General features: G+C 43.3%; 1 protein-coding gene across 1 annotated transcript in view; it reads right to left on the reverse strand.

Annotated features, from left to right (window-relative positions):
- Nucleotides 1-86: 86 nt before the first annotated feature.
- grin3bb (glutamate receptor, ionotropic, N-methyl-D-aspartate 3Bb) overlaps nt 87-26,707 on the reverse strand; it is a 92,030-nt gene continuing 65,409 nt past the window's right edge. The window contains exons 4-9 of the mRNA XM_051403205.1: nt 24,999-25,144; nt 10,973-11,088; nt 5,358-5,509; nt 4,074-4,238; nt 3,872-3,939; nt 87-3,772 (exon numbers count right to left, since the gene is read on the reverse strand). Coding sequence (XP_051259165.1) covers nt 3,022-3,772; nt 3,872-3,939; nt 4,074-4,238; nt 5,358-5,509; nt 10,973-11,088; nt 24,999-25,144 — 1,398 coding nt within the window. The 3' untranslated portion in view covers nt 87-3,021. The remainder of the gene's footprint in view (nt 3,773-3,871; nt 3,940-4,073; nt 4,239-5,357; nt 5,510-10,972; nt 11,089-24,998; nt 25,145-26,707) is intronic.

Consider the following 26,707-nt stretch of genomic DNA (forward strand, 5'->3'; position numbering starts at 1 on the left):
AATTTAAAAGAATTTTTAATGGTGATTAAATTGAACATTTTTAATCTGTTTTTCAAAAATAAAAAAAATAAAAACAAGAAGAAGACTTTTAATTTGGTAATACACTTTTTTAATTTTAACAAAAAAATATATCGAGATCAACATGAACAGAAACATCAGAAAAACATCCAGGAGCCTCGTTTAACAGAAACATCCTGACAGACAGGACAGTGAAGGCCTCACAGCCAACCGGTAGAAACAGACGGGACAGTGAAGGCCTCACAGCCCACCGGTATAAGCAGACCAGACAGTGAAGGCCTCACAGCCCACCGGTAGAAACCCACAGGACAGTGAACGCCTCACAGAAACAAACAGGTGGAGGAAGACGTAGATTGAACCTGTGGAAACACCTGGTGAACGACAGGAAATCGTAAAAGGACAGTATCCTGTCTGCTCTTTGTCTGTGTGTCCTGTCGTCCGTCACAGACAGGAAGTCATACAGTAAGGTTTAAAGACTGCAGCTTTCAGTCCTTCATCATGGTCATCCATGATGTCTGACATCAGAAAATTATAACACCAAATGACACAATATTTGCTCGAGGTTCCTACAGGCCAAATTACTAACCCTTAAAACACCCTAATGTATTATGATCCTTTAAATAACCCCAGAATCTGAACAGGTCAAAACACCTGAAAACATGAACGTTTTAAAAAAGTAAATACACCAGAAAGAACAAATCTGAAATGAATTATTAGCTTCAATTCAGATAAAAATCATTTTTACTTTATGTATTTGATCCATCCGGATAACGGAAGACTGTAATAAAGTTAGAATGGTTTAATGGATTATTCACATTGACATTGACAAGGTTTTCTTTAAGGGACATAAAAACCTTAAAACTGACCAAAGAACATCTGAAAGCCGTCTGTGTTAAGTCACGGTATAAATGAAAGACTTTCATGTTATTTGGACAATTTTAAGAGATTTTGTGCCACTTAAAAAGCCTTTAAGCTGTGCTGATCATCCAATAAAATATCTTAATATATCCATTAAAATTCCTTCATTTTATCATCATTATAATGGGTTAATTAAGGGAATAAATAATGGATTGTAATATTTTAATGGATTACCTACACAGTTTAAGTGGCTTTTAAGGAAAATCCCTTAAAAACTAAATTCACCATAAATTTCGGGTTAAATTAAGGCTATAATAATATTAATAATAATTTTAAGGGTTTTAAAAATAGTAATGATCTATGATCTATACATGGATTAAGGGGTGAAAAGATCAAATAAATTCCTGCATTCATACCTTTTAAGGAGGCTTTATAATTAAGTGATGGGTTTTATCTTATTTCTTATTTTAACTTAAACTGTTCAAATAATCCATTATATGTGATGACCCATTCATCGATTTTTTAATCAGACCTTGAAATCCCATTAGGATACTAATCATTTCATTATTCATGGACTGTAAGGTAAGAGAGTTTCACAGTGACTGGAGATAAAAACCTTAAAAGGACCTTAAATGTTTGATTTAAGGTGAAAGTTCAGGGATTCTCTGCTAGTTTGTAAAAGAAACAGTTTTGATAAACACCTGAATTTACTGACAGGTGAAGGTGCCTTTAAGGAAACTCCGTAAACTTGAAGCTGCTCTGATTTTTCTCTACATGCAAACAAACTAATTATTGCATCAGCAGCAACGTTTCTGTTGAACACCATCAGACAAACTCCGATTGGTGGTGTGTTCACTTCCTTTAGGTTTTGTTTTTTTATCCTCTGAGGCTCCTGCAGAGCTGCTGCATTCAGCCTCACAGGAAGTCATGAATCTGCACCACAAAAAAAGGTTCCTGAAACCAAGTCCACACCCTGCGGCCAGTTTAAGCAGTCTGAGGACGAAACGGTCTGAAGATTTGAGAACCAAAAAGACAGAAACTGGATCAACCAGCTTTCATCAACCAAAAAGTTTCATGTGTTAGATCTGGAGTACCACAGGGCTCAATGTTGAGTCCTCTGTTGCTCCTGATATCATATTTTACTTCCTGTCTGTGGCCCAGTAAGTCTGGGACAAGAGTCCCTTAAAATCCCTTTAATTAACCCTTAATGTACACCTGCAAATACCTTAATCTAAATCAGTGTCAATTATAAAATCAATCATTAATCAAAACTAATCCATGAGTTTCCCTTAATTTGTGAAAGATTTGACAAATCCATCAACGAGTTTAAGGAGTAATTAAGGACAGCTGTTAATTAATGAGATTTTAAATGAATTCTTATTCAGTGTTCAGATATTTAACAGGTTTACCAACAACAGATCAATTATACTAATGTAATATATTAAGGTTTAGATTTTCACCCAAATTTGCGGTTATTAAATGAACTGATGGATGATCATACATGAAGACATTATCTGCTCCATGTAAGACTTAATCAATAAAACAAAGATCTATATGATGTATAAACGAGGCTACAAATCAACCTGCTTGTTAATTTAAGGTTTTCCTTGTTAATTTTCACATTAAATCCAAATCTGAGAAAAACCCTGAATTTGCATGTGATTTAAATAAATAATAATAATAAGAAATAATAATTTAATTAAAGGTAAAAATTACTCATTTGTTTATTCATTATGCATGCAATCGTTAAAAAAAACTCTTAATATATTACATTCCATGAATTCATCCACAATGTGGGTAAATCTCATCAACACATATATTGTGATTTTATTGATAATATCTAAATAACTGCTCTGTTGAGATATATATGTGTATAATATATAATAATAATAATAATAATAATAATAATAATAATAATAATAATAATAATGATAATAATAATAATGTGGCCACAGATTGGAAGGAGCCCGGAAGGAGCCCGAAAACAGAAACATAAAATAAAATCTTCAAAACTCAATAATGAATAAAAATAGAAATAATTACGAGCTTTGGCATTTAAAAATAAATGAATTAATCATTATTTTCCACTCTCAGCAGTTTAAAAGGGCTGCCATGTGCAGAGTCCTGTGAATTTTACAGAGAGCATCACCTCCTCTGATTGGTCAGTCTGCTGTTGAGGGGCCGAACTTTGGACAAGACTTTGTGAGGCGGGTCTGTCATGGTCGTCACGCACTTTGTGTTGGCAGGGAGGGGTGTTACTGGGGTGAAGGTGGGCGGGGCACCTATCGTTGTTGTCGTGGTAACTGGAGGCGGGTCATTTGTAACCATGGGGACAGGTTTAGCCAAAGTGGTCTGGATTTCAGCCCTCCTGGCCAAGGCCGTCCTCAGCTTCTCCCTCATCTGTTCGATCTGCTCCTGCAGCTCCTGCAGCTCGCCAGGCTGAGGCGGTGGCGGGGGGGCAGTGGGCGGGTCCATGGGGGTGGGGGGCAGGGCCACAAGGGGAGGGGCATTGGTATTGGGTTTGGCAGAGGAGGAGGAGGATGCTGAGGGGAGGGAGAGCACCAGGCTGGCCAACGAAGCTGCCGGGCCTCCGTTCTCACACGGTCTGCTGTTTGGCTTTGCTGTCGGTTTGGCTGGCCCCTCCCCTTCACTTTTGGCCCCACCTCCCTTGGTGTCAGAAGTGGCGATGCGAGCGAGCAGGCGGCGGGTGTTGAGGGTCTCCAGGTTGAAGTGGACTCGTTTGAAGTCCCGGGCGTCCTTAGCGGCGGCAGCAGCGGCCGCAGTGGTGGCAGCAGCAGCAGCAACCTTACTGGTCTCGTTGTTCCATTTGGTAGACGCTCCAGGGGCTGGTGGGGCGGGGGGACCCAGTGGGTGCTGGGACTTCTGCAGGTTACAACTGAACAGAAAAAGAGAGTTCATCTGTTACCATGGAAACAAACCATTGAAATGAATCCCATAATCTTTCTGTGACGGGTAACAATGACATTACACAAACCTTTTGTCTTTCTCAGCTTGCTGCTTCTTCACGTCTTCATACGTCATGTTCAGAGCGCGATGGATTTTCTGTCAGACACAAACAGACCTTTTGTTTTTGTACAATACATAAAACATTTAAATGGACATTAAATGAGCAGATTGTTTACAACAATGGTTTTGTTGTAAACAGTATAGCAGCGGGACTGAACACACGCTCTCACCTGAGAGGTGTGAAGCCAGTATTTGAGGTTCTGTCGGCGGCGGATGTGAGGCAGGACCAGTTGGTAGAACCCGTGTTCACCCGCAAGAGTCAGCAGAGCTCCGCCCACTCCAACACATAACAGAACGAAGAGTCCCGAAAAGTGACTGATCCCCATCTGAAGAGTCTGACGGAGCAGAGACAGAAGAACAGTGACTGAGCCTCATCCAGAGACAGGAACAGACTGTCAGTGAGACAGTCTGTATGTCTGTCTGTCTGTCTGAGACACAAACATGAAACATCACAGTGACCTGTAGAGGGCAGCAGCATGTAATACAAATACACAATCTACCTATTAATGATACACAGTGTATACAAACACACACATCTATATGTATATATAATATCCACCGATCACCACCGACTGATATATTGATCAGCACTAACATTATATACACTGATATATTGATCAGCACTAACAGTTTATACACTGATATATTGATCACTAACAGTATATAGGGTTAGGTTCTAACCCTCGGACCACTTTTGATAAGATGATAGGCTGCTTGTACTTGCTTATGTATACAGTGTGTTTGTATATACAATGTAAGGAAGTAAAGCTTTATTTATATCATATTTTTTAAAACACACAGTTACAAACAAACAAATAAATATTAACATATATACATGTATATCCATTGATCAGCGCTAACACAGTGAGCACTGCCAGTAACTCTGATTATCTGGTTATCAGGGCTCCTGTCAGTGGGGGGATATATCAGGGCTCCTGTCGGGGGGGGGGGGAATATATCAGGGCTCCTGTCGGGGGGGGGAATATATCAGGGCTCCTGTCAGTGGTCGGGGCGCCTGTCAAGAAAGCGTGAGGATCGTGAGGATCTGAGCCACTTTGACAAGAACCACATTGTGATGGACGACTGGGTCAGAACATCTCCAAACCTGCAGCTCTTGTGGGGGGTTACCGGTCTGCAGAGGTCAGTACCTATCAACAGTGGTCCAAGGAAGGAACAGAACCAGAGACAGGGTCATGGGGGACCGAGGCTCATTGATGCAGGTGGGGAGTGAAGGCTGGCCCGTGTGGTCCGATCCAACAGACGAGCTACTGTAGCTCAAACTGCTGAAACAGTTAATGCTGGTTCTGATAGAAAGGGGTCAGAACACACAGTGCAGAGCAGTCTGTTGGTCTGGTGCTGCAGAACCAGGGTGCCTAGGTGGTCATAATGTAAGGGCAGATGTTTGCACCCACTGTATATACAAGCATACACTGTATAGAAACAGACACACTGACCTCGGTGACGGCGAACACTCGGTTCCCACATGGAACCACTTTGTACCACTTGTCGTGCAGCAGGTCCATAAATCCTTCTGATTTATATCTGCTGATGTATTCTGAGACATTGGAGGTCAGAGGGGAGTTCTGAGGCAGTCCAATTCCATAACCTACCGTAAACAACAAACATCAGACTGATGTATGATATTATAACACAGTTATGATGTTATAAGGACTGATGATCACTGTAAATAAAGAGTAAGACTACAAATCATCTGAAAGCCTTGTTCTTAGTCTTTCTCACCCAAACTGGAAAACACTGCAGCCAGTTCTATTTGTTATAGTGTACCGCGCTCCTGGACCGTACTCTGATTTTATATCTGAATTTTCAGAGTTTCTATCAAGTTTAGTCCTTAAATCAGATAAAGTAATTATTGTAGGTGATTTTAATATTCATGTGGATGTTAACAATGACAGCCTTAGTAACGCATTTATATCATTAGTAGACTCAATTGGCTTCTGTCAGAGTGTAAATAAACCAACTCATTGTTTTAATCACACTCTTGACCTTGTTTTATCATATGGCATTGATATTGAACATTTAATAGTCTTCCCACATAATCCTTTCCTATCTGACCATTATTTAATAACTTTTGAATTCATACTATTAGATTATAACCCATTAGGCAAAACTTCCTACAGCAGATGTCTATCTGACAGTGCTGTAGCTAAATTTAAGGAGGAGATTCCTTCAGTGTTTAATTCAATGCCATGTCTGAATTTAACAGAGTCCTATAACAACTTTAGTCCCTCTGAAATTGATAATCTTGTTGATAGTGCTACAGGCTACGATCAACATTAGACTCTATCGCTCCTATAAAAAGGAAATTATTAAAACATAGGAGACTAGCACCTTGGTACAACCACCAAACCCGCCAGTTAAAACAAATAGCTAGGAAATCTGAAAGGAAATGGCGCTCTTCCAAATTATCAGAATATCGCTCAAATTGGCAAGATAATCTTAAAATTTATAGAAAGGCCCTCCATAATGCCAGAGGAGCCTATTACTCAGCACTAATAGAAGAAAATAAGAATAACCCTAGGTTCCTCTTCAGCACTGTAGCCAGGCTGACAGAGAGCCACAGCTCTATTGAGCCACATATCCCCATAAACTTAAGTAGCAATGACTTCATGAGCTTCTTCTATAATAAAATTATTACTATTAGAGAAAAAATTAATCACCAACTGCCATCAACAGTTATCAGTGGCTCTCCAAGTTCAGGGACTTCTGTCAATGTAAACTTAGATATATATTTAGACTGTTTTTCTGCTATCGATCTTCATCAGTTAACTTCAATCATTTCTTTATCGAAGCCATCAACCTTTCTATTATACCCGATCCCAACTAGGCTGCTTAAAGAACTTGTTCCCTTAATTGGCACTTCTTTACCGGATATGATTAATCTTTCTTTATTATCAGGATATGTACCACAGTCCTTTAAAGTAGCTGTAATTAAACCCCTTCTTAAAAAGTCCACTCTTGACCCAGGGGTTTTAGCCAACTATAGACCGATTTCTAACCTCCCCTTCCTCTCTAAGATTCTGGAGAAAGTAGTTGCCAAAGAGTTGTGTGACTTTCTACATAACAATAGTTTATTTGAGGATTTTCAGTCAGGATTTAGAGTTCATCATAGCACAGAGACAGCTCTGGTTAAAGTTAATAATGACCTTCTGACTGCTTCTGACAATGGACTTGTCTCTGTACTTGTATTATTAGATCTTAGTGCTGCATTTGACACCATTGACCATAATATTCTTTTACAGAGACTTGAGCATCAAATTGGCATTAAAGGAACCGCACTAAGCTGGTTTAAGTCATATTTATCAGATCGCTCGCAGTTTGTACATGTTAACGATGAATCTTCAATAAATACTACAGTTAGTCATGGAGTTCCACAAGGTTCTGTACTTGGACCAATACTATTTACTTTATATATGCTCCCTTTAGGCAACATTATTAGGAATCACTCCATTAACTTTCACTGTTATGCAGATGATACGCAGTTATATCTATCAATCAAACCCAATGAAATTAATCAATTATCTAAATTACAAACATGTCTTACGGACATAAAATCCTGGATGACCTGCAATTTTCTGATGTTAAACTCAGAAGAAAACTAAATTCTTGTTCTTGGCCCCAAAAACCTTAGAGACTCATTGTCTAAAGATATAGTCACTCTAGATGGCATTAACTTGGCCTCTAGCACCACTGTCAGGAATCTTGGAGTTATCTTTGATCAGGATTTGTCATTTAACTCCCACATAAAGCAGACCTCTAGGACCGCCTTCTTTCATTTAGGTAATATTAGAAAAATTAGACACATCCTATCACAGACAGATGCAGAAAAACTAATCCATGCATTTGTTACTTCAAGGCTGGATTACTGCAACTCTTTATTATCAGGTTGCCCCAATAAGTCCATTCAAACTAATTAATTAATTCAGAACGCTGCAGCACGAGTACTGACAGGAACTAGAAAAAGAGATCACATCTCTCCTGTACTAGCTTCTCTGCATTGGCTCCGTGTAAAATGTAGAATAGAATTTAAAATCCTCCTCCTCACCTATAAAGCTCTTCATGGTCAGGCCCCTTCATATCTTAAAGAGCTCATAGTACCCTATTACCCCTCTAGAACACTACGTTCTCTGAATGCTGGGCTACTTGTGGTTCCTATAGTCTCTAAAAGTAGAACAGGAGCCAGAGCCTTCAGTTACCAAGCTCCTCTCCTGTGGAACCAGCTACCAGTTGTGGTTCGGGAGGCAGACACCCTCACCACATTCAAGAGTAGGCTTAAGACATTCCTCTTTGATAAAGCTTATAGTTAGGGCTGGATCAGGTGAGTCCTGAACCATCCCTTAGTTATGCTGCTATAGGCCTAGACTATCGGGGGATTTCCCATGGTGCACTGAGCTCCTCCCTTCCTCTCTCTTTATGCACTCATTCATGTCCCATTAATGCATGTTACTAACTTCACTTCTTCCCCGGAGTTCTTGTGCTTTCTCGTCTGGCAGGTTCTCATGGATCCCGGTGGAGCCTCCTGCCATGGTCCTGCTTGACTGCCATTGCCAATATCACTGATATCAGTGTTATTATTATTATAAGTATTATTATAGCGACGGTTACTGTTGTTGCTGTTGTCACTGTTCATTGTCCCCAATCGTTGCTGTTGTCATGTTCATCATCATCAGTCACTACTATTAGTGTAGTTGTTGCTACTGTTGTTGCTGTGCACCTGTCTTTCTGTCTGTCTGTCTCTCTCTCTCTCTCTCTCTTTCTCTCTCTCTCTCTCACCCCAACTGGTCGAGACAGACGACCACCCACCTAGAGCCGAAGGATCTGTCCTAGGTTTCTGCCTTTTAACAGGCAGTTTTTCCTTGCCCTTGTCGCCAAGTGCTTGCTCATGGTGGTACTGTTGGGTCTCTGTAAATAATGTTATAAGGAGTTCCGTCAAGACCTGCTCTATTTGAAAAGTGTCCTGAGATGACTTTTGTTATGAATTGGCTTTATACAAATAAAATTGAATTGAATTGAATTGAAAATTGAATTAATTAAATTAAAACAATTTTTCTTCTAACAACATGCCACTTTATGTTGTTACATCACAACCACAAAATGTTGTGTTTTATATGTTGATCTTTTCTTACAATAAAGCAATCTTTTGTTATAACAAGAAAAAACTGTAGTTATAAGTGTGTTATAAGGAGAAAACTGTCATTATCACAGCTAAACCGATAACTGTGTCATGATTGCACCAATAAGTTGATTAAGGACTAAAACAGCTGAAAACAAAACTGAAGAGTTCAGCGTGAATAAAGTTTGTAAGAAGAGCGAGAGCAGAGAGTCTGAGAATAATAATACAAGAGATGACACATGAAGCAGATTAATTAAAGAAAAGAAAAGAGTTGGAGTGAAGGTTTGAACAGTAATTATTTTGGAGGGAGAACGACATGAAGGTCTAATTAAACAAAAAGCTCAATCATTGTTAAATTAAGAGATCAGCTGGAGGTCAAAGCACAGAGAAATCACACTGAAAACTTTATTTAAAGACCTGTATTTAGTAACAACTCGTGTTCTTCATTTGTTTCTGACTTTGACACACACAAAAGTGAAGGAGGCAGTAAAACCTGTATTCTCTGTGATCACCATCACTGGTTTGAATGTGGCTGAATTCACCACGTAGTTTTTCTCATATTTTTTACTGCTGTTGTCACACAACTCACGTCACTGAAAGTTTTTCTCACAGATTCAGATTCAATTTCATATTTAAGAAATCTTTGTGTGACATTTGACAAAAAGCCAGATTTTAATCGAATGTGAATTCTCTGCTTCAGTGTTGCTTGTAATTTCTAACATTTTAAACAAACTGATGAAATCTTCTGCCTGTAATTCACAGCACAGTAACCTGAACTCACACATTGTATTTGTCCATTAAACATCACTGGGGTCTGAGTGTTTCCTTCCCTCGGGGGGTTTGTCATTTGTGTTTTTAGACTATTTAAATAAAGCTGACAGGAGGAAACAGCTCCCAGTGAATCTTCAGAGTCAGAGTCTGCAGGGAGACGTCTCATCTGATTGGTTGAGATGATTAAACTTTATGAAACATGTTTCAGAAATTACTCGGAGGAAGTGAACTGAAGACAAACCCAGAAACACAAAGACATGTTAATGTTTCTATGCTTGTGAGGACATTCTGTCTGTGAACACATTAACCTCAATATCAACCGGAATCCTCAAACAAGATAGTAAAGGGCCTTCAAGATCTTCCTCACTTTCTGAAGATGTGTCATCACAAAGATAAACACAGCATGCACACTGTCTCACAGCAACTACAGCAACTTACAAAGATAAAAACACAACAGAATGCACACTGTCTCACAGCAACTACAGCAACTAACAAGATAAAAACACAACAGCATGCACACTGTCTCACAGCAACTACAGCAACTTACAAAGATAAAAACACAACAGCATGCACACTGTCTGACAGCAACTACAGCAACTAACAAAGATAAAAACAACAGCATGCACACTGTCTCACAGCAACTACAGCAACTAACAAAGATAAAAACACAACAGCATGCACACTGTCTCACAGCAACCTCAGCAATTACAGCAACTAACAAAGATAAAAACACAACAGCATGCACACTGTCTCACAGCAACTACAGCAACTAACAAAGATAAAAACACAACAGCATGCACACTGTCTCACAGCAACTACAGCAACTAACAAAGATAAAAACACAACAGCATGCACACTGTCTGACAGCAACTACAGCAACTAACAGCAACTAACAAAGATAAAAACACAACAGCATGCACACTGTCTCACAGCAACTACAGCAACTAACAAAGATAAAAACACAACAGCATGCACACTGTCTGACAGCAACTACAGCAACTAACAGCAACTAACAAAGATAAAAACAACAGCATGCACACTGTCTCACAGCAACTACAGCAACTAACAAAGATAAAAACACAACAGCATGCACACTGTCTCACAGCAACCTCAGCAATTACAGCAACTAACAAAGATAAAAACACAACAGCATGCACACTGTCTCACCTTCGATGGCAAACGGTTTCCCAACAGTCGCCAGTTTACAGTCGGCGTCGATGGAAACTTCGTAGTCGAGCAGCGCTTTGTCCATGATGAAGGCGTCGAGCTGAGGAGGATCTGTCCTTCAACACAGAGCAACACGATTACTACAGCAACTAACAGCAATTATAGCAACTAACAGTTATTAAAGCAACTAACAGAACAAGTAACTAACAGTTATTAAAGCAACTACAGCAACTAACAGTTATTAAAGCAACTAACAACAACTACAGCAACTAACAGAACAAGCAACTAACAGTTATTAAAGCAACTACAGCAACTAACAGTTATTAAAGCAACTACAGCAACTAACAGTTATTAAAGCAACTAACAGCAACTACAGCAACTAACAGTTATTAAAGCAACTACAGCAACTTGCCACTGTCTCCAAGGTCTTGCTCATGGAACTGTTGGGTCTCTGTAAATAATGCTATAACACGCGCCCGGTTGGCTCAGTCGGTAGAGCTGGCGACCCATGTATGGAGTTGCTGCAGCGGCCGGGGTTCGGGTCCGACCTGCGGCCCTTTGCTGCATTTCATCCCCTCTCTCTCCACCCACCTAGACCTTTCCTGTCTATCTACAGCTGTCTCTATCAATAAAGCCAACAAAAGGCCAAAAAAATAACTAAAATAATAATAATAATAATAATAATAATGCCATAAGGAGTTCGGTCTAGACCTGCTCTATTTGAAAAGTGTCCTCAGATAACTTCTATTATACAAAAAAAAATGAATTTAATTGAAGCAACTGCTACGGCTTTCCGGAGTCATAAACTGATCTGAGTTTAGAGCTGAAGTTTGTCGCCATGGAAACAACCTCTGCTGAGTGCTCACACAGACGATGTGATTGGGTCAAATTGAGCAGAAAGTTCAGGTCTTGGGTCAGTTGTTAACATCAGAACAAACAGAAGTGGAGCTGCCGTTGCCATGGCGATAGAGTAAATGAAGGCCTGACCTTGTGTCTGTGTGAGCAGAGAGGATTATGGGTGACAGATTAAAGTTCCCAGTCTGATGGAGTTCATCAACAAAAATTCATCTGTTCTCTGTGAAGCTCCAGGTTGTCCTGAAGGGTGGTGTGGCAACTCGCCCTAAAGACACCTGGGGTCCCTGAAGGCAACATCAGTTTAACCTCACAAAGCTTTTCTTAAGCAGCAATCAGTTATGTAATTAATCAGTCTAAATAAAATCCAGTGTGGCTCTGCTCCGTGTCAGTAAGAAATGATTCAACATGTGTCAGTAAACACTGGGGGCAGCCATCTTAAACAGCATTCAACACAGCAACTCAACCAGAGACCTGATAATTCTGTATTTCACTAAATAGTACCACAGTATTTACGTGTGTGAATGTCAAGCAGCTGTAGTGGTCCTATTAGCTGACTCTACCACACAGGGAATAAGGTACTGAGGTGGGTTTACTGCCGGGTTTGGAGTCATGTAGGTGCTATGATAAATCACAGCAGTACCATTTGTTGTGCACCAAGATGCACCAAACGATACTGGTGCAATCAATTCATTTATTAGTTTATTAATTAACAAAACATAATTGCAAATGACTTTAATATAAAAGATCCTCTGAGCACCACCCTTAAATAAGGGAAACGATAGCCAGTAATTGATTGATCATCTTACAAATTACACTAAACTATCAATTTAGAAATTAATTAGTAATTAAATAAATAACTTTAATCACCATTAAAAGCAAGCAAGCTGAAGGATGTGGAATTCTGCATAGAAGAGGCTGATATCACCCAGCATGTATAAACACAACCATTTATTAAAGAAATAATTAGTAACTAAAACAGAGAAAACACACAATGTACAATCTAACATAAAGGAACTAAACTAAAGGGAAACACATGTTGGTGAGAGACAAAGAGTATGAAGGAGCGGGTGGGTTTGATTTCCCTCTACTCGTGTATGTGCTGAGGTTGAGGCCGAATTAAAGTGTGTATATACGTGTGTGTGTGGGATTTTAACTGACTTTGCCGTTAAAAAAGGAGTTAGTTGCATGAAACGTGCTACGGTAAGCGTACTGACTCATTTCCGGTTCACTTCCTGCTCTGTGTACACTGTTTGGTGCTGTAGCTCTGTCAGTGAACGCTAAATATAAATTTGTTTTACTCGTTACAGCGGTTATTTACCCGCTTAACATTTAAACGTAGACTAGTTCTACTTAAGCACTCGGAGTTTCTCCCTCTTTTAGGGACTTTTCACTACTTTCAAAGTTTTTCATACACTCTAGTTTCATTAGCATTAGCAGTTAGCTATGGCTCCTCCCTCTCCCTCTCCTCTGTCCTGCTCAGTGTGTCAGATGTTCAGTTATTCCTCTGCCTCCTTTAATGATAATGGTACCTGTATTAAATGTAGTTTATTTACTGCGCTGGAGGCGAGGCTTAGTGAGTTAGAGGAACGGTACCGCACCACGGAGATATCTTTAGCCACTATAGTTAGCCAGCCCCCGGTAGCCGGTGCGGTCCGACCGAAGGTAGCTTCTGTTAGATCTGTAGATCCCCCGGTAGTTCCCGAGCAGCCGGGAAGACAGGGAGGCTGGGTGACTGAGCGAAGGAAGACTAAAACGCCGAAGCCCACAGTTCACCACCAACCCATTCATGTTTCTAATACATTTTCCCCACTCAGCGACACACCCGCTGAGGAACCAACTCTGGTTATTGGCAGCTCCATAGTCAGAAACGGGAAGTTAGCGAAGCCAGCGGCCATAGTTAAATGTATCCCTGGGGCCAGAGCGGGCGACATTGAATCATATTTAAAACTGCTGGCTAATGATAATCGTAAATATAGTAAGATTGTTATACAAGTCAACGGTAATGACACCCGTTTACGCCAATCGGAGGTCACTAAGATTAATGTGGAGTCGGTGTGTAATTATGCTAAAACAATGTCGGACTCCGTAGTTTTCTCTGGACCCCTGCCCAATGTGACCAGTGATCACATGTATAGCCGCATGTCGTCATTCCACCGCTGGCTGTCGAGGTGGTGTCCAGCAAACGATGTGGGCTTCATTGATAACTGGAAGCCTTTTTGGGGGAAACCTGGTCTGATTAGGAGAGACGGCATCCATCCCACTTTGGATGGAGCGGCTCTCTTATCTAGAAATATGGCGAAGTTTATTTCTAAAACCTGACAGTCCAGAGTTGGGACCAGGAAGCAGAGCTGCTGTCTTACACACTTCTCTGCTCTTTCTTTAGAACAGTCACCCACCCAAAACCCCATAGAGACTGTGTCTGTCCCCCGACCACCTAAACTATTTAAAGAAATAAAAACAAGACGAGTTCAACATAAAAATCTAATAAAAATTAAAACCAACTCCTCAGTAGCACAAAATAAGAGAATGAAATGTGGGCTGTTAAATATCAGGTCTCTGTCCTCTAAAGCTGTTTTAGTGAACGAATTAATATCAGATTATGATATTGATTTACTTTGTCTTACTGAGACCTGGTTGTCCCACGAGGAGTATGTTAGCCTAAATGAATCCACCCCCCAGTCATATTAATACTCACATTCCTCGAGGCACAGGCCGAGGAGGTGGAGTAGCAGCCATATATGATTCGAGCGTTTTAATGGACCCTAAACCTAAACTAAATTATAATTCATTTGAAAGCCTTGTTCTTAGTCTTTCTCACCCAAACTGGAAAACACTGCAGCCAGTTCTATTTGTTATAGTGTACCGTGCTCCTGGACCGTACTCTGATTTTATATCTGAATTTTCAGAGTTTCTATCAAGCTTAGTCCTTAAATCAGATAAAGTAATTATTGTAGGTGATTTTAATATTCATGTGGATGTTGACAATGACAGCCTTAGTAATGCATTTATATCATTAATAGACTCAATTGGCTTCTGTCAGAGTGTAAATAAACCAACTCATTGTTTTAATCACACTCTTGACCTTGTTTTATCATATGGCATTGATATTGAACATTTAATAGTCTTCCCACATAATCCTTTCCTATCTGACCATTATTTAATAACTTTTGAATTCATACTATTAGATTATAAGCCATTAGGCAAAACTTCCTACAGCAGATGTCTATCTGACAGTGCTGTAGCTAAATTTAAGGAGGAGATTCCTTCAGTGTTTAATTCAATGCCATGTCTGAATTTAACAGAGTCCTATAACAACTTTAGTCCCTCTGAAATTGATAATCTTGTCGATAGTGCTACAGGCTCACTACGATCAACATTAGACTCTATCGCTCCTATAAAAAGGAAATTATTAAAACATAGGAGACTAGCACCTTGGTATAACCACCAAACCCGCCAGTTAAAGCAAATAGCTAGGAAATCTGAAAGGAAATGGCGCTCTTCCAAATTATCAGAATATCGCTCAAATTGGCAAGATGATCTTAAGATTTATAGAAAGGCCCTCCATAATGCCAGAGGAGCCTATTACTCAGCACTAATAGAAGAAAATAAGAACAACCCTAGGTTCCTCTTCAGCACTGTAGCCAGGCTGACAGAGAGTCACAGCTCTATCGAGCCACATATCCCCATAAACTTAAGTAGCAATGACTTCATGAGCTTCTTCTATAATAAAATTATTACTATTAGAGAAAAAATTAATCACCAACTGCCATCAACGGTTATCAGTGGCTCTCCAAGTTCAGGGACTTCTGTCAATGTAAACTTAGATGTATATTTAGACTGTTTTTCTGCTATCGATCTTCATCAGTTAACTTCAATCATTTCTTCATCGAAGCCATCAACCTGTCTGTTAGACCCGATCCCAACTAGGCTGCTTAAAGAAGTTGTTCCCTTAATTGGCACTTCTTTACTGGATATGATTAATCTTTCTTTATTATCAGGATATGTACCACAGTCCTTTAAAGTAGCTGTAATTAAACCCCTTCTTAAAAAGTCTACTCTTGACCCAGGGGTTTTAGCCAACTATAGACCGATTTCTAACCTCCCGTTCCTCTCTAAGATTCTGGAGAAAGTAGTCGCCAAAGAGTTGTGTGACTTTCTACATAACAATAGTTTATTTGAGGATTTTCAGTCAGGATTTAGAGTTCATCATAGCACAGAGACAGCTCTGGTTAAAGTTAATAATGACCTTCTGACTGCTTCTGACAATGGACTTGTCTCTGTACTTGTATTATTAGATCTTAGTGCTGCATTTGACACCATTGACCATGATATTCTTTTACAGAGACTTGAGCATCAAATTGGCATTAAAGGAACTGCCCTAACCTGGTTTAAGTCATACTTATCAGATCGTTCTCAGTTTGTACATGTTAACGATGAATCCTCCATAAATACTAAAGTTAGTCATGGAGTTCCACAAGGTTCTGTACTTGGACCAATACTATTTACTTTATATATGCTCCCTTTAGGCAACATTATTAGGAATCACTCCATTAACTTTCACTGTTATGCAGATGATACGCAGTTATATCTATCAATCAAACCCAATGAAATTAATCAATTATCTAAATTACAAACATGTCTTAAGGACATAAAATCCTGGATGACCTGCAATTTTCTGATGTTAAACTCAGAAAAAAACCGAAATTCTTGTTCTTGGCCCCAAAAACCTTAGAGACTCATTGTCTAAAGATATAGTCACTCTAGATGGCATTAACTTGGCCTCTAGCACCACTGTCAGGAATCTTGGAGTTATCTTTGATCAGGATTTGTCATTTAACTCCCACATAAAGCAGACCTCTAGGACTGCCTTCTTTCATTTACGTAATATTAGAAAAATTAGACACATACTATCACAGACAGATGCAGAAAAACTAATCCATGCATTTGTTACTTCAAGGCTGGATTACTGCAACTCTTTATTATCAGGTTGCCCCAATAAGTCCATTAAAACGCTCCAATTAATTCAGAACGCTGCAGCACGAGTACTGACAGGAACTAGAAAAAGAGATCACATCTCTCCTGTACTAGCTACTCTGCATTGGCTCCCTATAAAATGTAGAATTGAATTTAAAATCCTCCTCCTCACCTATAAAGCTCTTCATGGTCAGGCCCCTTCATATCTTAAAGAGCTCATAGTACCCTATTACCCCACTAGAACACTACGTTCTCTGAATGCTGGGCTACTTGTGGTTCCTATAGTCTCTAAAAGTAGAACAGGAGCCAGAGCCTTCAGTTACCAAGCTCCTCTCCTGTGGAACCAGCTTCCAGTTGTGGTTCGGGAGGCAGACACCCTCTCCACATACAAGAGTAGGCTTAAGACATTCCTCTTTGATAAAGCTTATAGTTAGGGCTGGATCAGGTGAGTCCTGAACCATCCCTTAGTTATGCTGCTATAGGCCTAGACTATCGGGGGATTTCCCATGGCGCACTGAGCTACTCTCTTCCTCTCTCTTTCTGCACTCATTCATGTCCCTTTAATGCATGTTACTAACTCCACTTCTTCCCCGGAGTTCTTGTGCTTTCTCGTCTCGCAGGTTCTCATGGATCCTGGTGGAGCCTCCTGCCATGGTCCTGCTTGACTGCCATTGCCAATACTGTTGTTGCTGTGCACCTGTCTGTCTGTCTGTCGCTCTCTCTCTCTCTCTCTCTCTCTCTCTCTCTCTCTCTCTCTCACCCCAACTGGTCGAGACAGACGACCACCCACCTAGAGCCGGAGGATCTGTCCTAGGTTTCTGCCTTTTAACAGGCAGTTTTTCCTTGCCCTTGTCGCCAAGTGCTTGCTCATGGTGGTACTGTTGGGTCTCTGTAATTAATGTTAAAGAGTTCGGTCTAGACCTGCTCTATTTGAAAAGTGTCCTGAGATAACTTCTGTTATGAATTGGCGCTATACAAATAAAATTGAATTGAATTGAATTGAATTGAATTGAATCACTCCATTAACTTTCACTGTTATGCAGATGATACGCAGTTATATCTATCAATCAAACCCAATGAAATTAATCAATTATCTAAATTACAAACATGTCTTAAGGACATAAAATCCTTGATGACCTGCAATTTTCTGATGTTAAACTCAGAAAAAAACGAAATTCTTGTCCTTGGCCCCAAAAACCTTAGAGACTCATTGTCTAAAGATATAGTCACTCTAGATGGCATTAACTTGGCCTCTAGCACCACTGTCAGGAATCTTGGAGTTATCTTTGATCAGGATTTGTCATTTAACTCCCACATAAAGCAGACCTCTAGGACTGCCTTCTTTCATTTACGTAATATTAGAAAAATTAGACACATACTATCACAGACAGATGCAGAAAAACTAATCCATGCATTTGTTACTTCAAGGCTGGATTACTGCAACTCTTTATTATCAGGTTGCCCCAATAAGTCCATTAAAACGCTCCAATTAATTCAGAACGCTGCAGCACGAGTACTGACAGGAACTAGAAAAAGAGATCACATCTCTCCTGTACTAGCTACTCTGCATTGGCTCCCTATAAAATGTAGAATTGAATTTAAAATCCTCCTCCTCACCTATAAAGCTCTTCATGGTCAGGCCCCTTCATATCTTAAAGAGCTCATAGTACCCTATTACCCCCACTAGAACACTACGTTCTCTGAATGCTGGGCTACTTGTGGTTCCTATAGTCTCTAAAAGTAGAACAGGAGCCAGAGCCTTCAGTTACCAAGCTCCTCTCCTGTGGAACCAGCTTCCAGTTGTGGTTCGGGAGGCAGACACTCTCACCACATTCAAGAGTAGGCTTAAGACATTCCTCTTTGATAAAGCTTATAGTTAGGGCTGGATCAGGTGAGTCCTGAACCATCCCTTAGTTATGCTGCTATAGGCCTAGACTATCGGGGGGATTTCCCATGGTGCACTGAGCTCCTCTCTTCCTCTCTCTTTCTGCACTCATTCATGTCCCTTTAATGCATGTTACTAACTCCACTTCTTCCCCGGAGTTCTTGTGCTTTCTCGTCTCGCAGGTTCTCATGGATCCTGGTGGAGCCTCCTGCTATGGTCCTGCTTGACTGTCACTGCCAATACTGTTGTTGCTGTGCACCTGTCTGTCTGTCTGTCTCTCGCTCTCTCTCTCTCTCTCTCTCTCTCTCTCTCTCTCTCTCTCACCCCAACTGGTCGAGACAGACGACCACCCACCTAGAGCCGGAGGATCTGTCCTAGGTTTCTGCCTTTTAACAGGCAGTTTTTCCTTGCCCTTGTCGCCAAGTGCTTGCTCATGGTGGTACTGTTGGGTCTCCGTAATTAATGTTAAAGAGTTCGGTCTAGACCTGCTCTATTTGAAAAGTGTCCTGAGATAACTTCTGTTATGAATTGGCGCTATACAAATAAAATTGAATTGAATTGAATTGAATTGAATTGAAAAGACTGTCTGTGTGAAGCATTAAACTAACATCCCCGTAGCACTGTCTAGACTACAGTTACTACAGTGACAGTTAATCAGATCAATAACCTGAATAAAACACATCAGTAACTGTGGAGGTGGGTGTGGTTTGCCCTCAGCTGCAGGAGGGAGAGGTGTGGGGAAGGCTTGGGAGAGCGGCACCAGGTGAGTTGATTACCTCACCTGCCCTTGATTACCTGATGACTCTACCCTTATCTTTGCAGTAGTGTGCTGAGCCAGAGAGACGCTACCGGGAGTGCCACTGAGAGCCAGAGGCGACTGAGCTAGACTTTGTGTGCCGTGTGAGCAGTACGCTGAATAAAAGTGATGTATTCAACGACGGAGTGTGGTTGTTTGTGTGCTGAGGGAACCCCGTCTGTAGCTCGACGTGCTACACTGGCGCCCAACGTGGGGCCAGCACACAGCAATGTCTGATCCACAACCGCCTATACAGCAGCCTCCACAGCAGCCGACTCCGCAGCCAACACCGCAGCCGCCTATGGAGCAGCCCTCACAGCTGGTCTAACTGCTGGGGGAGATGCTGGGGCAGATCACAGCAGTACACAGCCAGCAGATGGCGATTAACAGGCGGCATCTGGAGGCACTCCAGAACCAGGCGGGGATCAGAACCAGCTGCTCGAGGGGCTGCTGGCCCGGTCGGGGGCTCAGGCACCATCTCCTCCACCCTCCTCCTTCTCCGGTATCACCATGCACCGGATGACAGCAGCGGATGACCCCCAAACCTTCCTCGAAATGTTCGAGGCCACGGCGGAGGCGTGTGGCTGGCCGGCTCGGCCTGCCAGCTTCTTCTCGGGGGGAGTTCCGAAACATCAAAAGAGCCATCCTAGACAGGATGGGTTTTTCCCCTGAGGATCATCGCCGCCGGTTCCGGTCCGCCACCTTGGGACCCTCCGTCCGTCCTGTCTATGCGCAGCAGCTGAAGGACGCTGCCACCAGGTGGCTGCAGCCGGGGGGGATCCGTCGGAGAGAGGCAGATGCTGGAGCAGGTGGTGTTGGAACAGTTTGTGGAGGGGCTCTCGACCGGGACCACGGAGCGGGTGCGGTGCCACCGTCCGGTGGATTTGGAGGCCGCCATCACCCTCGCCGAGGATCACCTGGCCGTCCACAGTGGGGACCGAGCTCCGGAGAGGCGGCCCTCTGCACCCACCCGACCCGTGCCCGCGCCTCGCAGAAGACCCCCACTTACCTCCCGTCTGGAAACTGTTGCCCGGCCTCTCCCTCCACCGCGCACTAACCAACCCTCTGCTCTCTCTCCTCCCCAGGGTCCAGCCGCTACGGGTGCCGCTCTCGACCCACAAAGGGTTCCTCAGGCGTCAGGGCAGGAGTGTTGGCGGTGCGGGCAGCCCGGACCTTTCCGCAGGGAGTGCCCTCTCATGGAGGTCGGTCAGGTGATCCGGGTTGCCGGCCCACCAACACCCTCCCCCGGTCCAGGAGGGACATACAGCGTCCCGGTAAGGATTCAAGGGGGTATACATCGGGCAATGGTGGATTCAGGCTGCACGCAGTCTATAATTCTTCAGAACCTGGTTCGACCCGGGGCTTTGGTAGAGGCATCGTGGGTGGACATTAGATGTGTACATGGGGATATTCACAGATACCTGGTTGTTCCCGTGGAAATTAGATATAAGGGTAAAAAGCATACTGTTAAGGCCGCGGTTAGTTCCCGCCTGACGCACCCCCTGATTTTGGGCACGGATTGTCCCGGGTTTAATCAATTAGTGGAGCAGTGCGCGAGGTGCCCCAGGTCTCAACGGGATTTTCTCCTTTTGAACTGCTGTTTGGCAGGACACCACGGGGGGTTCTGGACCTTGTTAAAGAAAGCTGGGAGGAAGGTCCGAGCCGAAGTAAAAATGAGGTTCAGTACGTCCTGGACCTGAGAGCAAAACTCCATACATTGGGTCAGTTGTCACGGGAGAATTTGCTCAGGGCCCAGGAGCTTCAACAGCGCCTGTACAACAGAAGAACTCGGCTCAGACAATTTGCACCGGGAGATAAAGTACTTGTATTACTCCCTTCTTCCAGCTCTAAATTACTCGCCAAGTGGCAAGGGCCCTTTGTGGTCACACGGCGAGTGGGTGAGGTCGATTATGAGGTTGTGCATTCTGACAGGAGAGGAGCAACACAGATTTACCACCTCAATCTCCTCAAAGCATGGAGAGAGGCGGAGCCTGTTTCTCTGGTGACCACGGTGAAAGAGAGAGATGAGTTGGGGCCTGAGGTACCAAATTCCACCAATCCAGCCTCACTCCTTTGTGATGACCATCTCACACCGTCCCAGAGAGCAGACGTTGCCGCGTTGCAACAGCGTTTTGCTGATGTGTTCTCCCCCCTGCCAGGACGCACAAATCTCATACAGCATCATGTTGAGACTCACCCAGGCTTGACAGTGCGTTCACGGCCCTATCGGTTACCTGAACACAAAAGAAAAGTGATTCAGAAGGAATTGAAGGTCATGCTGGAGATGGGGGTAATAGAAGAGTCCAACAGTGCCTGGTGTAGCCCCATTGTTCTGGTACTGAAGAAGGATGGGTCTATTCGGTTCTGTGTGGACTATCGCAAGGTGAATGATGTGTCACGGTTTGATGCTTATCCGATGCCTCGGGTCGACGAGCTCCTGGATCGGTTAGGCACTGCTCGCTTTTTCACGACACTGGATTTAACCAAGGGCTATTGGCAGATTCCCTTGTCTCCAGAGTCTAAGGAAAAAACGGCCTTCTCCACTCCGTACGGTTTGTAACAATTTGTCACACTTCCCTTTGGGTTGTTTGGTGCCCTGGCCAGTTTCCAGCGTCTCATGGACCGGGTCCTGCGTCCGCACTCTGCGTATGCTGCCGCCTACTTGGATGATGTTATCATGGACGGAGGGAGGTACGGTATTTGGGGTACCACTTGGGCAGTGGGCAGGTGCGTCCACTCGGTGGTATCTGGCCTTACAGCTGTTTAAGTTCAGTGTGGTCCATAGGCCGGGGGTGCAGATGGCCGTGGCCGACTTTCTCTCCCGCTCCTTTGGGGAGGGGGGGGGGGAGTAGGTTGGGCCGGATGGCTCCCCGGCCTAAGTCGGGCGGTGGGGGTATGTGGAGGTGGGTGTGGTTTCCGCTCAGCTGCAGGAGGGAGAGGTGTGGGGAAGGCTTGGGAGAGCGGCACCAGGTGAGTTGATTACCTCACCTGCCCTTGATTACCTGATGACTTTACCCTTATCTTTGCAGTAGTGTGCTGGGCCAGAGAGACGCTACCGGGAGTGCCACTGAGAGCCAGAGGCGACTGAGCTAGACTTTGTGTGCCGTGTGAGCAGTACGCTGAATAAAAGTGGTGTATTCAACGACGGAGTGTGGTTGTTTGTGTGCTGAGGGAACCCCGTCTGTAGCTCGACGTGCTACAGTAACATTAACAGTAATTAAACAGTTCTTGTTTAGCTGCTAACTCTGTTATCTGTCTATGCCCAGTACGTTACGGACAGTCCAATGGAGGGAGGAAGAAGAAGAGTTGCTGGTGAGCTGCGTGGATCAGCTGGTGGTCCTGTGAGCCAGGCTGACAGGACGGTGTCCAAATGTCTTTGCTGTGCGGTGTCCGCTAGTACAGGTTGCAGGAGGAAAGGTGTTTTGCTCATTGGTCTGCTGGTCTTTGCCGCTCTATAATCCTTTGTTATGCACCAAGAGCTTAGAGGAGCGAGCGGAGAGGGTAAGAGCAGCAAGAGAGAGAATAACGGCTTGCCAGGAGGTGTCTTCACATGTAATCAAGTAGTATCAGGTTAGGGTCACAGGAAGTGAACGGATGAGGTGACAGAAAGAGACCCATCACAATAAAAGTCCAGTTAAATCACACAAAATGAAGGAATTGACACCTACAGTCAGCTAACGCTAGCTGCACAAGCGAACTAGCTAAGGACAACAACTAACTACTCAAGCCCCGTCTGTCATCAGGATGGCTCACCTGGTGGAGCTGGCGGCACATGTACCCAGGCTGAGTCAGGTTAGGGTTCAACTCCAACCATCCTTTCTCTCTTCCCCCCTTTCCTGTCAATCTTCAGCTGTCACTATCCTTTAAAGGCAACAAAAGCCATAAAAAAAAAACAGATTTCTGAATCTGTAAATCTTTACACCCCATAGCATAATCGTAGCCTAGCTTAAAGTCAAACTTAAGCAAGCCGATACATCCATTCTGTGCTGTTGCTCTGCCATTTGAATGTTCTCCTGTTAATGTCCCCATGTTAAAAACAGTTCTATACTGTGTGGTCACTGCTACGAGCCAGAGACTCCACCTTCAAAGCCAAAGACCCAAACCTGTACAGCGTGGCCAGGGTTAACTTGAGGAGAGGACTTAAGGCTGCAAAAAGGGAATATAAGAGGAAGGTGGAGAACCATCTGGCTGACAATAACCCCAGACAAGTGTGGCAAGGTTTACAGCATCTAACAAACTACATGGGCAACTTGGAGCGGCAAATGCCGAAGCTTCGCTGGTGAAAGAGCTAAACCACTTTTAAACCCACTTTGAGTCAGTGAGGCCCCACTCCGCTACTCCAAACCCGGAGAGTGGCCCCACAGCTCCTCAGCTTTCAAACACCCACCTGCTTGAACTACAGGAACATCAGGTGAAAAAGGTTCTGAGAGCTGTGAACCCACACAAAGCAGCAGGCCCAGACGGGGTACTGGGCAAAGTACTGAAGGCCTGCGTTGACCAGCTGTCAGGGGTCCTAACAAGGATCTTTAACATCTCCCTGAAACAGGCCACTGTTCCACCATGCCTGAAAACAGCCACCATCGTTCCTGTACCTAAGAAGGCCTCCATAAGCAGCCTTAATGACTACAGACCAGTGGCACTGACCTCTGTGGTCATGAAGTGCTTTGAGAGGCTCGTCCTGCCCCACCTCAAGTCCTGCCTCCCCCAGAACTTCGACCAGCACCAGTTTGCCTATAAGGCAAACAGGTCAACAGCAGATGCCATAGCCACCGTCCTCCACACTGCTGCGAGCCACACAAAGGGGTTGTGGAACTATGTCAGGATGCTGTTTGTTGATTTTAGTTCAGCATTCAACACCATACTGCCGAACATCCTCTTCCAGAAGCTAAATGACCTGGGATTCCCACCCCTTACCTGTGACTGGATAAACAGCTTCCTGACGGACCGGCCACAAACAGTGAGGTTTGGGACCCTTACATCCACCACTCCAACACTGAGCACAGGTTCCCTCAGGGCTGTGTGTTAAGCCCTTTCCTGTATGCCCTATACACATACGATTATGGCCCTCTCCTTGCGGATGACACAACAGTGGTGGGCCTCATCTCTGGTGGTGATGAGACAGCATACAGGGAGGAGGTCCAGAGGCTCGCAGCCTGGTGCTCAGCGAATAACCTCCTGCTGAATGCCAGCAAAACCAAGGAGATGGTGATGGACTGGAGGAGGAACACAGCTGACCCTGCCCCACTACAGATAGAGGGCGACTGCTTGGAGAGAGTCTCCTCTTTTAAGTTTCTTGGGGTGCATGTGGTTGATTGGTTGGTCGATATGCTTTCATTGACCCGTTAGGACTGTATGTTAATCACGTGAGGATATTCACGATTATTCTGATAATCCAAATTCACCATGATGTACCTATCAAAGTGTTTATTATTGGTTTAAGACGCTATATCGTCCCTACTCACGATGAACAAACAAACTATAGATTTGTTAAGACAAAAACGCATCGGTTCTCTTACTTGAGGGTGGCGACTCCTTCAGGTGTGGTCGGCTCGTTGAAGCGCCTCATGTATTCGTGCATCTCCGGAAAACTCTTCTTCATGTAATCCTCGGCGCTGCTCTCCCTCACCGTCCCAAAACGAAAACCCCAAGAAGGGTGATGCAGCTGACACACCAATGAAGGAGAAGAAGAAGGTAAGCAGGAGTTTAACAGAGAGATGATGTTCAGACTATAAATTCAACTACAGAAATACAGAAACTGTTCAGACGGTGATGTCATGTCTTTGTCTTTGAGGTTAAAATCATGAAGAATTCAAGTTATTGAACTGAACAACACATTTACACACTGAAGATTCAGTCCACTCCTCATGAGGAGTGTTGGGTTTGATTCAATTCAATTCAATTCAACTTTATTTGTATAGCGCCAATTCATAACAGAAGTTATCTCAGGACACTTTCCAAATAGAGCAGGTGTAGACCGAACTCCTTATAACATTATTTACAGAGACCCAACAGTACCACCATGAGCAAGCACTTGGCGACAAGGGCAAGGATAGACTGCCTGTTAAAAGGCAGAAACCTAGGACAGATCCTTCGGCTCTAGGTGGGTGGTCGTCTGTCTCGAACAGTTGGGGTGAGAGACAGAGAGAGAGAGAGACAGAGAGAGAGAGAGAGAGAGAGAGAGAGAGAGAGAGGTGCACAGCAACAACTATTTAGTAGTGACCGATGGTGATGATTATGATTAACATGAAGAAGAAGAAGATGACGACGACAACAGCCACATCAATGGGCACTGAGCAATGACAATAGTAGTAATAGTAACTGTAGTAATAATAATAATAACAATAACAATAATGTCAGTAATATTAGCAGTGGGAGTCAAGCAGGACCATGGCAGGAGGCTCCACCAGGATCCATGAGAACCTGCGAGACGAGAAAGCACAAGAACTCCGGGGAAGAAGTGAAGTTAGTAACATGCATTAATGTGTGCACAAAGAGAGAGAGACAGGAAGAGAGGAGCTCAGTGCATCAAGGGAAATCCCCCGATAGTCTAGGCCTAGAGCAGCATAACTAAGGGATGGTTCAGGACTTGCCTGAGCCAACCCTAACTATAAGCTTTATCAAAGAGGAATGTCTTAAGCCTACTCTTAAATGTGGAGAGGGTGCCTGCCTCCAGAACCAAAACTGGAAGTTGGTTCCACAAGAGAGGAGCTTGGTCAATTCAATTCTATAAAATGTAGAATTGAATTTAAAATCCTCCTCCTCACCTATAAAGCTCTTCATGGTCAGGCCCCTTCATATCTTAAAGAGCTCATAGTACCCTATTACCCCACTAGAACACTACGTTCTCTGAATGCTGGGCTACTTGTGGTTCCTATAGTCTCTAAAAGTAGAACAGGAACCAGAGCCTTCAGTTACCAAGCTCCTCTCCTGTGGAACCAGCTTCCAGTTGTGGTTCGGGAGGCAGACACCCTCACCACATTCAAGAGTAGGCTTAAGACATTCCTCTTTGATAAAGCTTATAGTTAGGGCTGGATCAGGTGAGTCCTGAACCATCCCTTAGTTATGCTGCTATAGGCCTAGACTATCGGGGGATTTCCCATGGTGCACTGAGCTACTCTCTTCCTCTCTCTTTCTGCACTCATTCATGTCCCTTTAATGCATGTTACTAACTCCACTTCTTCCCCGGAGTTCTTGTGCTTTCTCGTCTCGCAGGTTCTCATGGATC

This window comes from Dicentrarchus labrax, unplaced genomic scaffold, assembly GCF_905237075.1.
Source record: "Dicentrarchus labrax unplaced genomic scaffold, dlabrax2021, whole genome shotgun sequence".
NCBI lineage: Eukaryota > Metazoa > Chordata > Actinopteri > Moronidae > Dicentrarchus > Dicentrarchus labrax.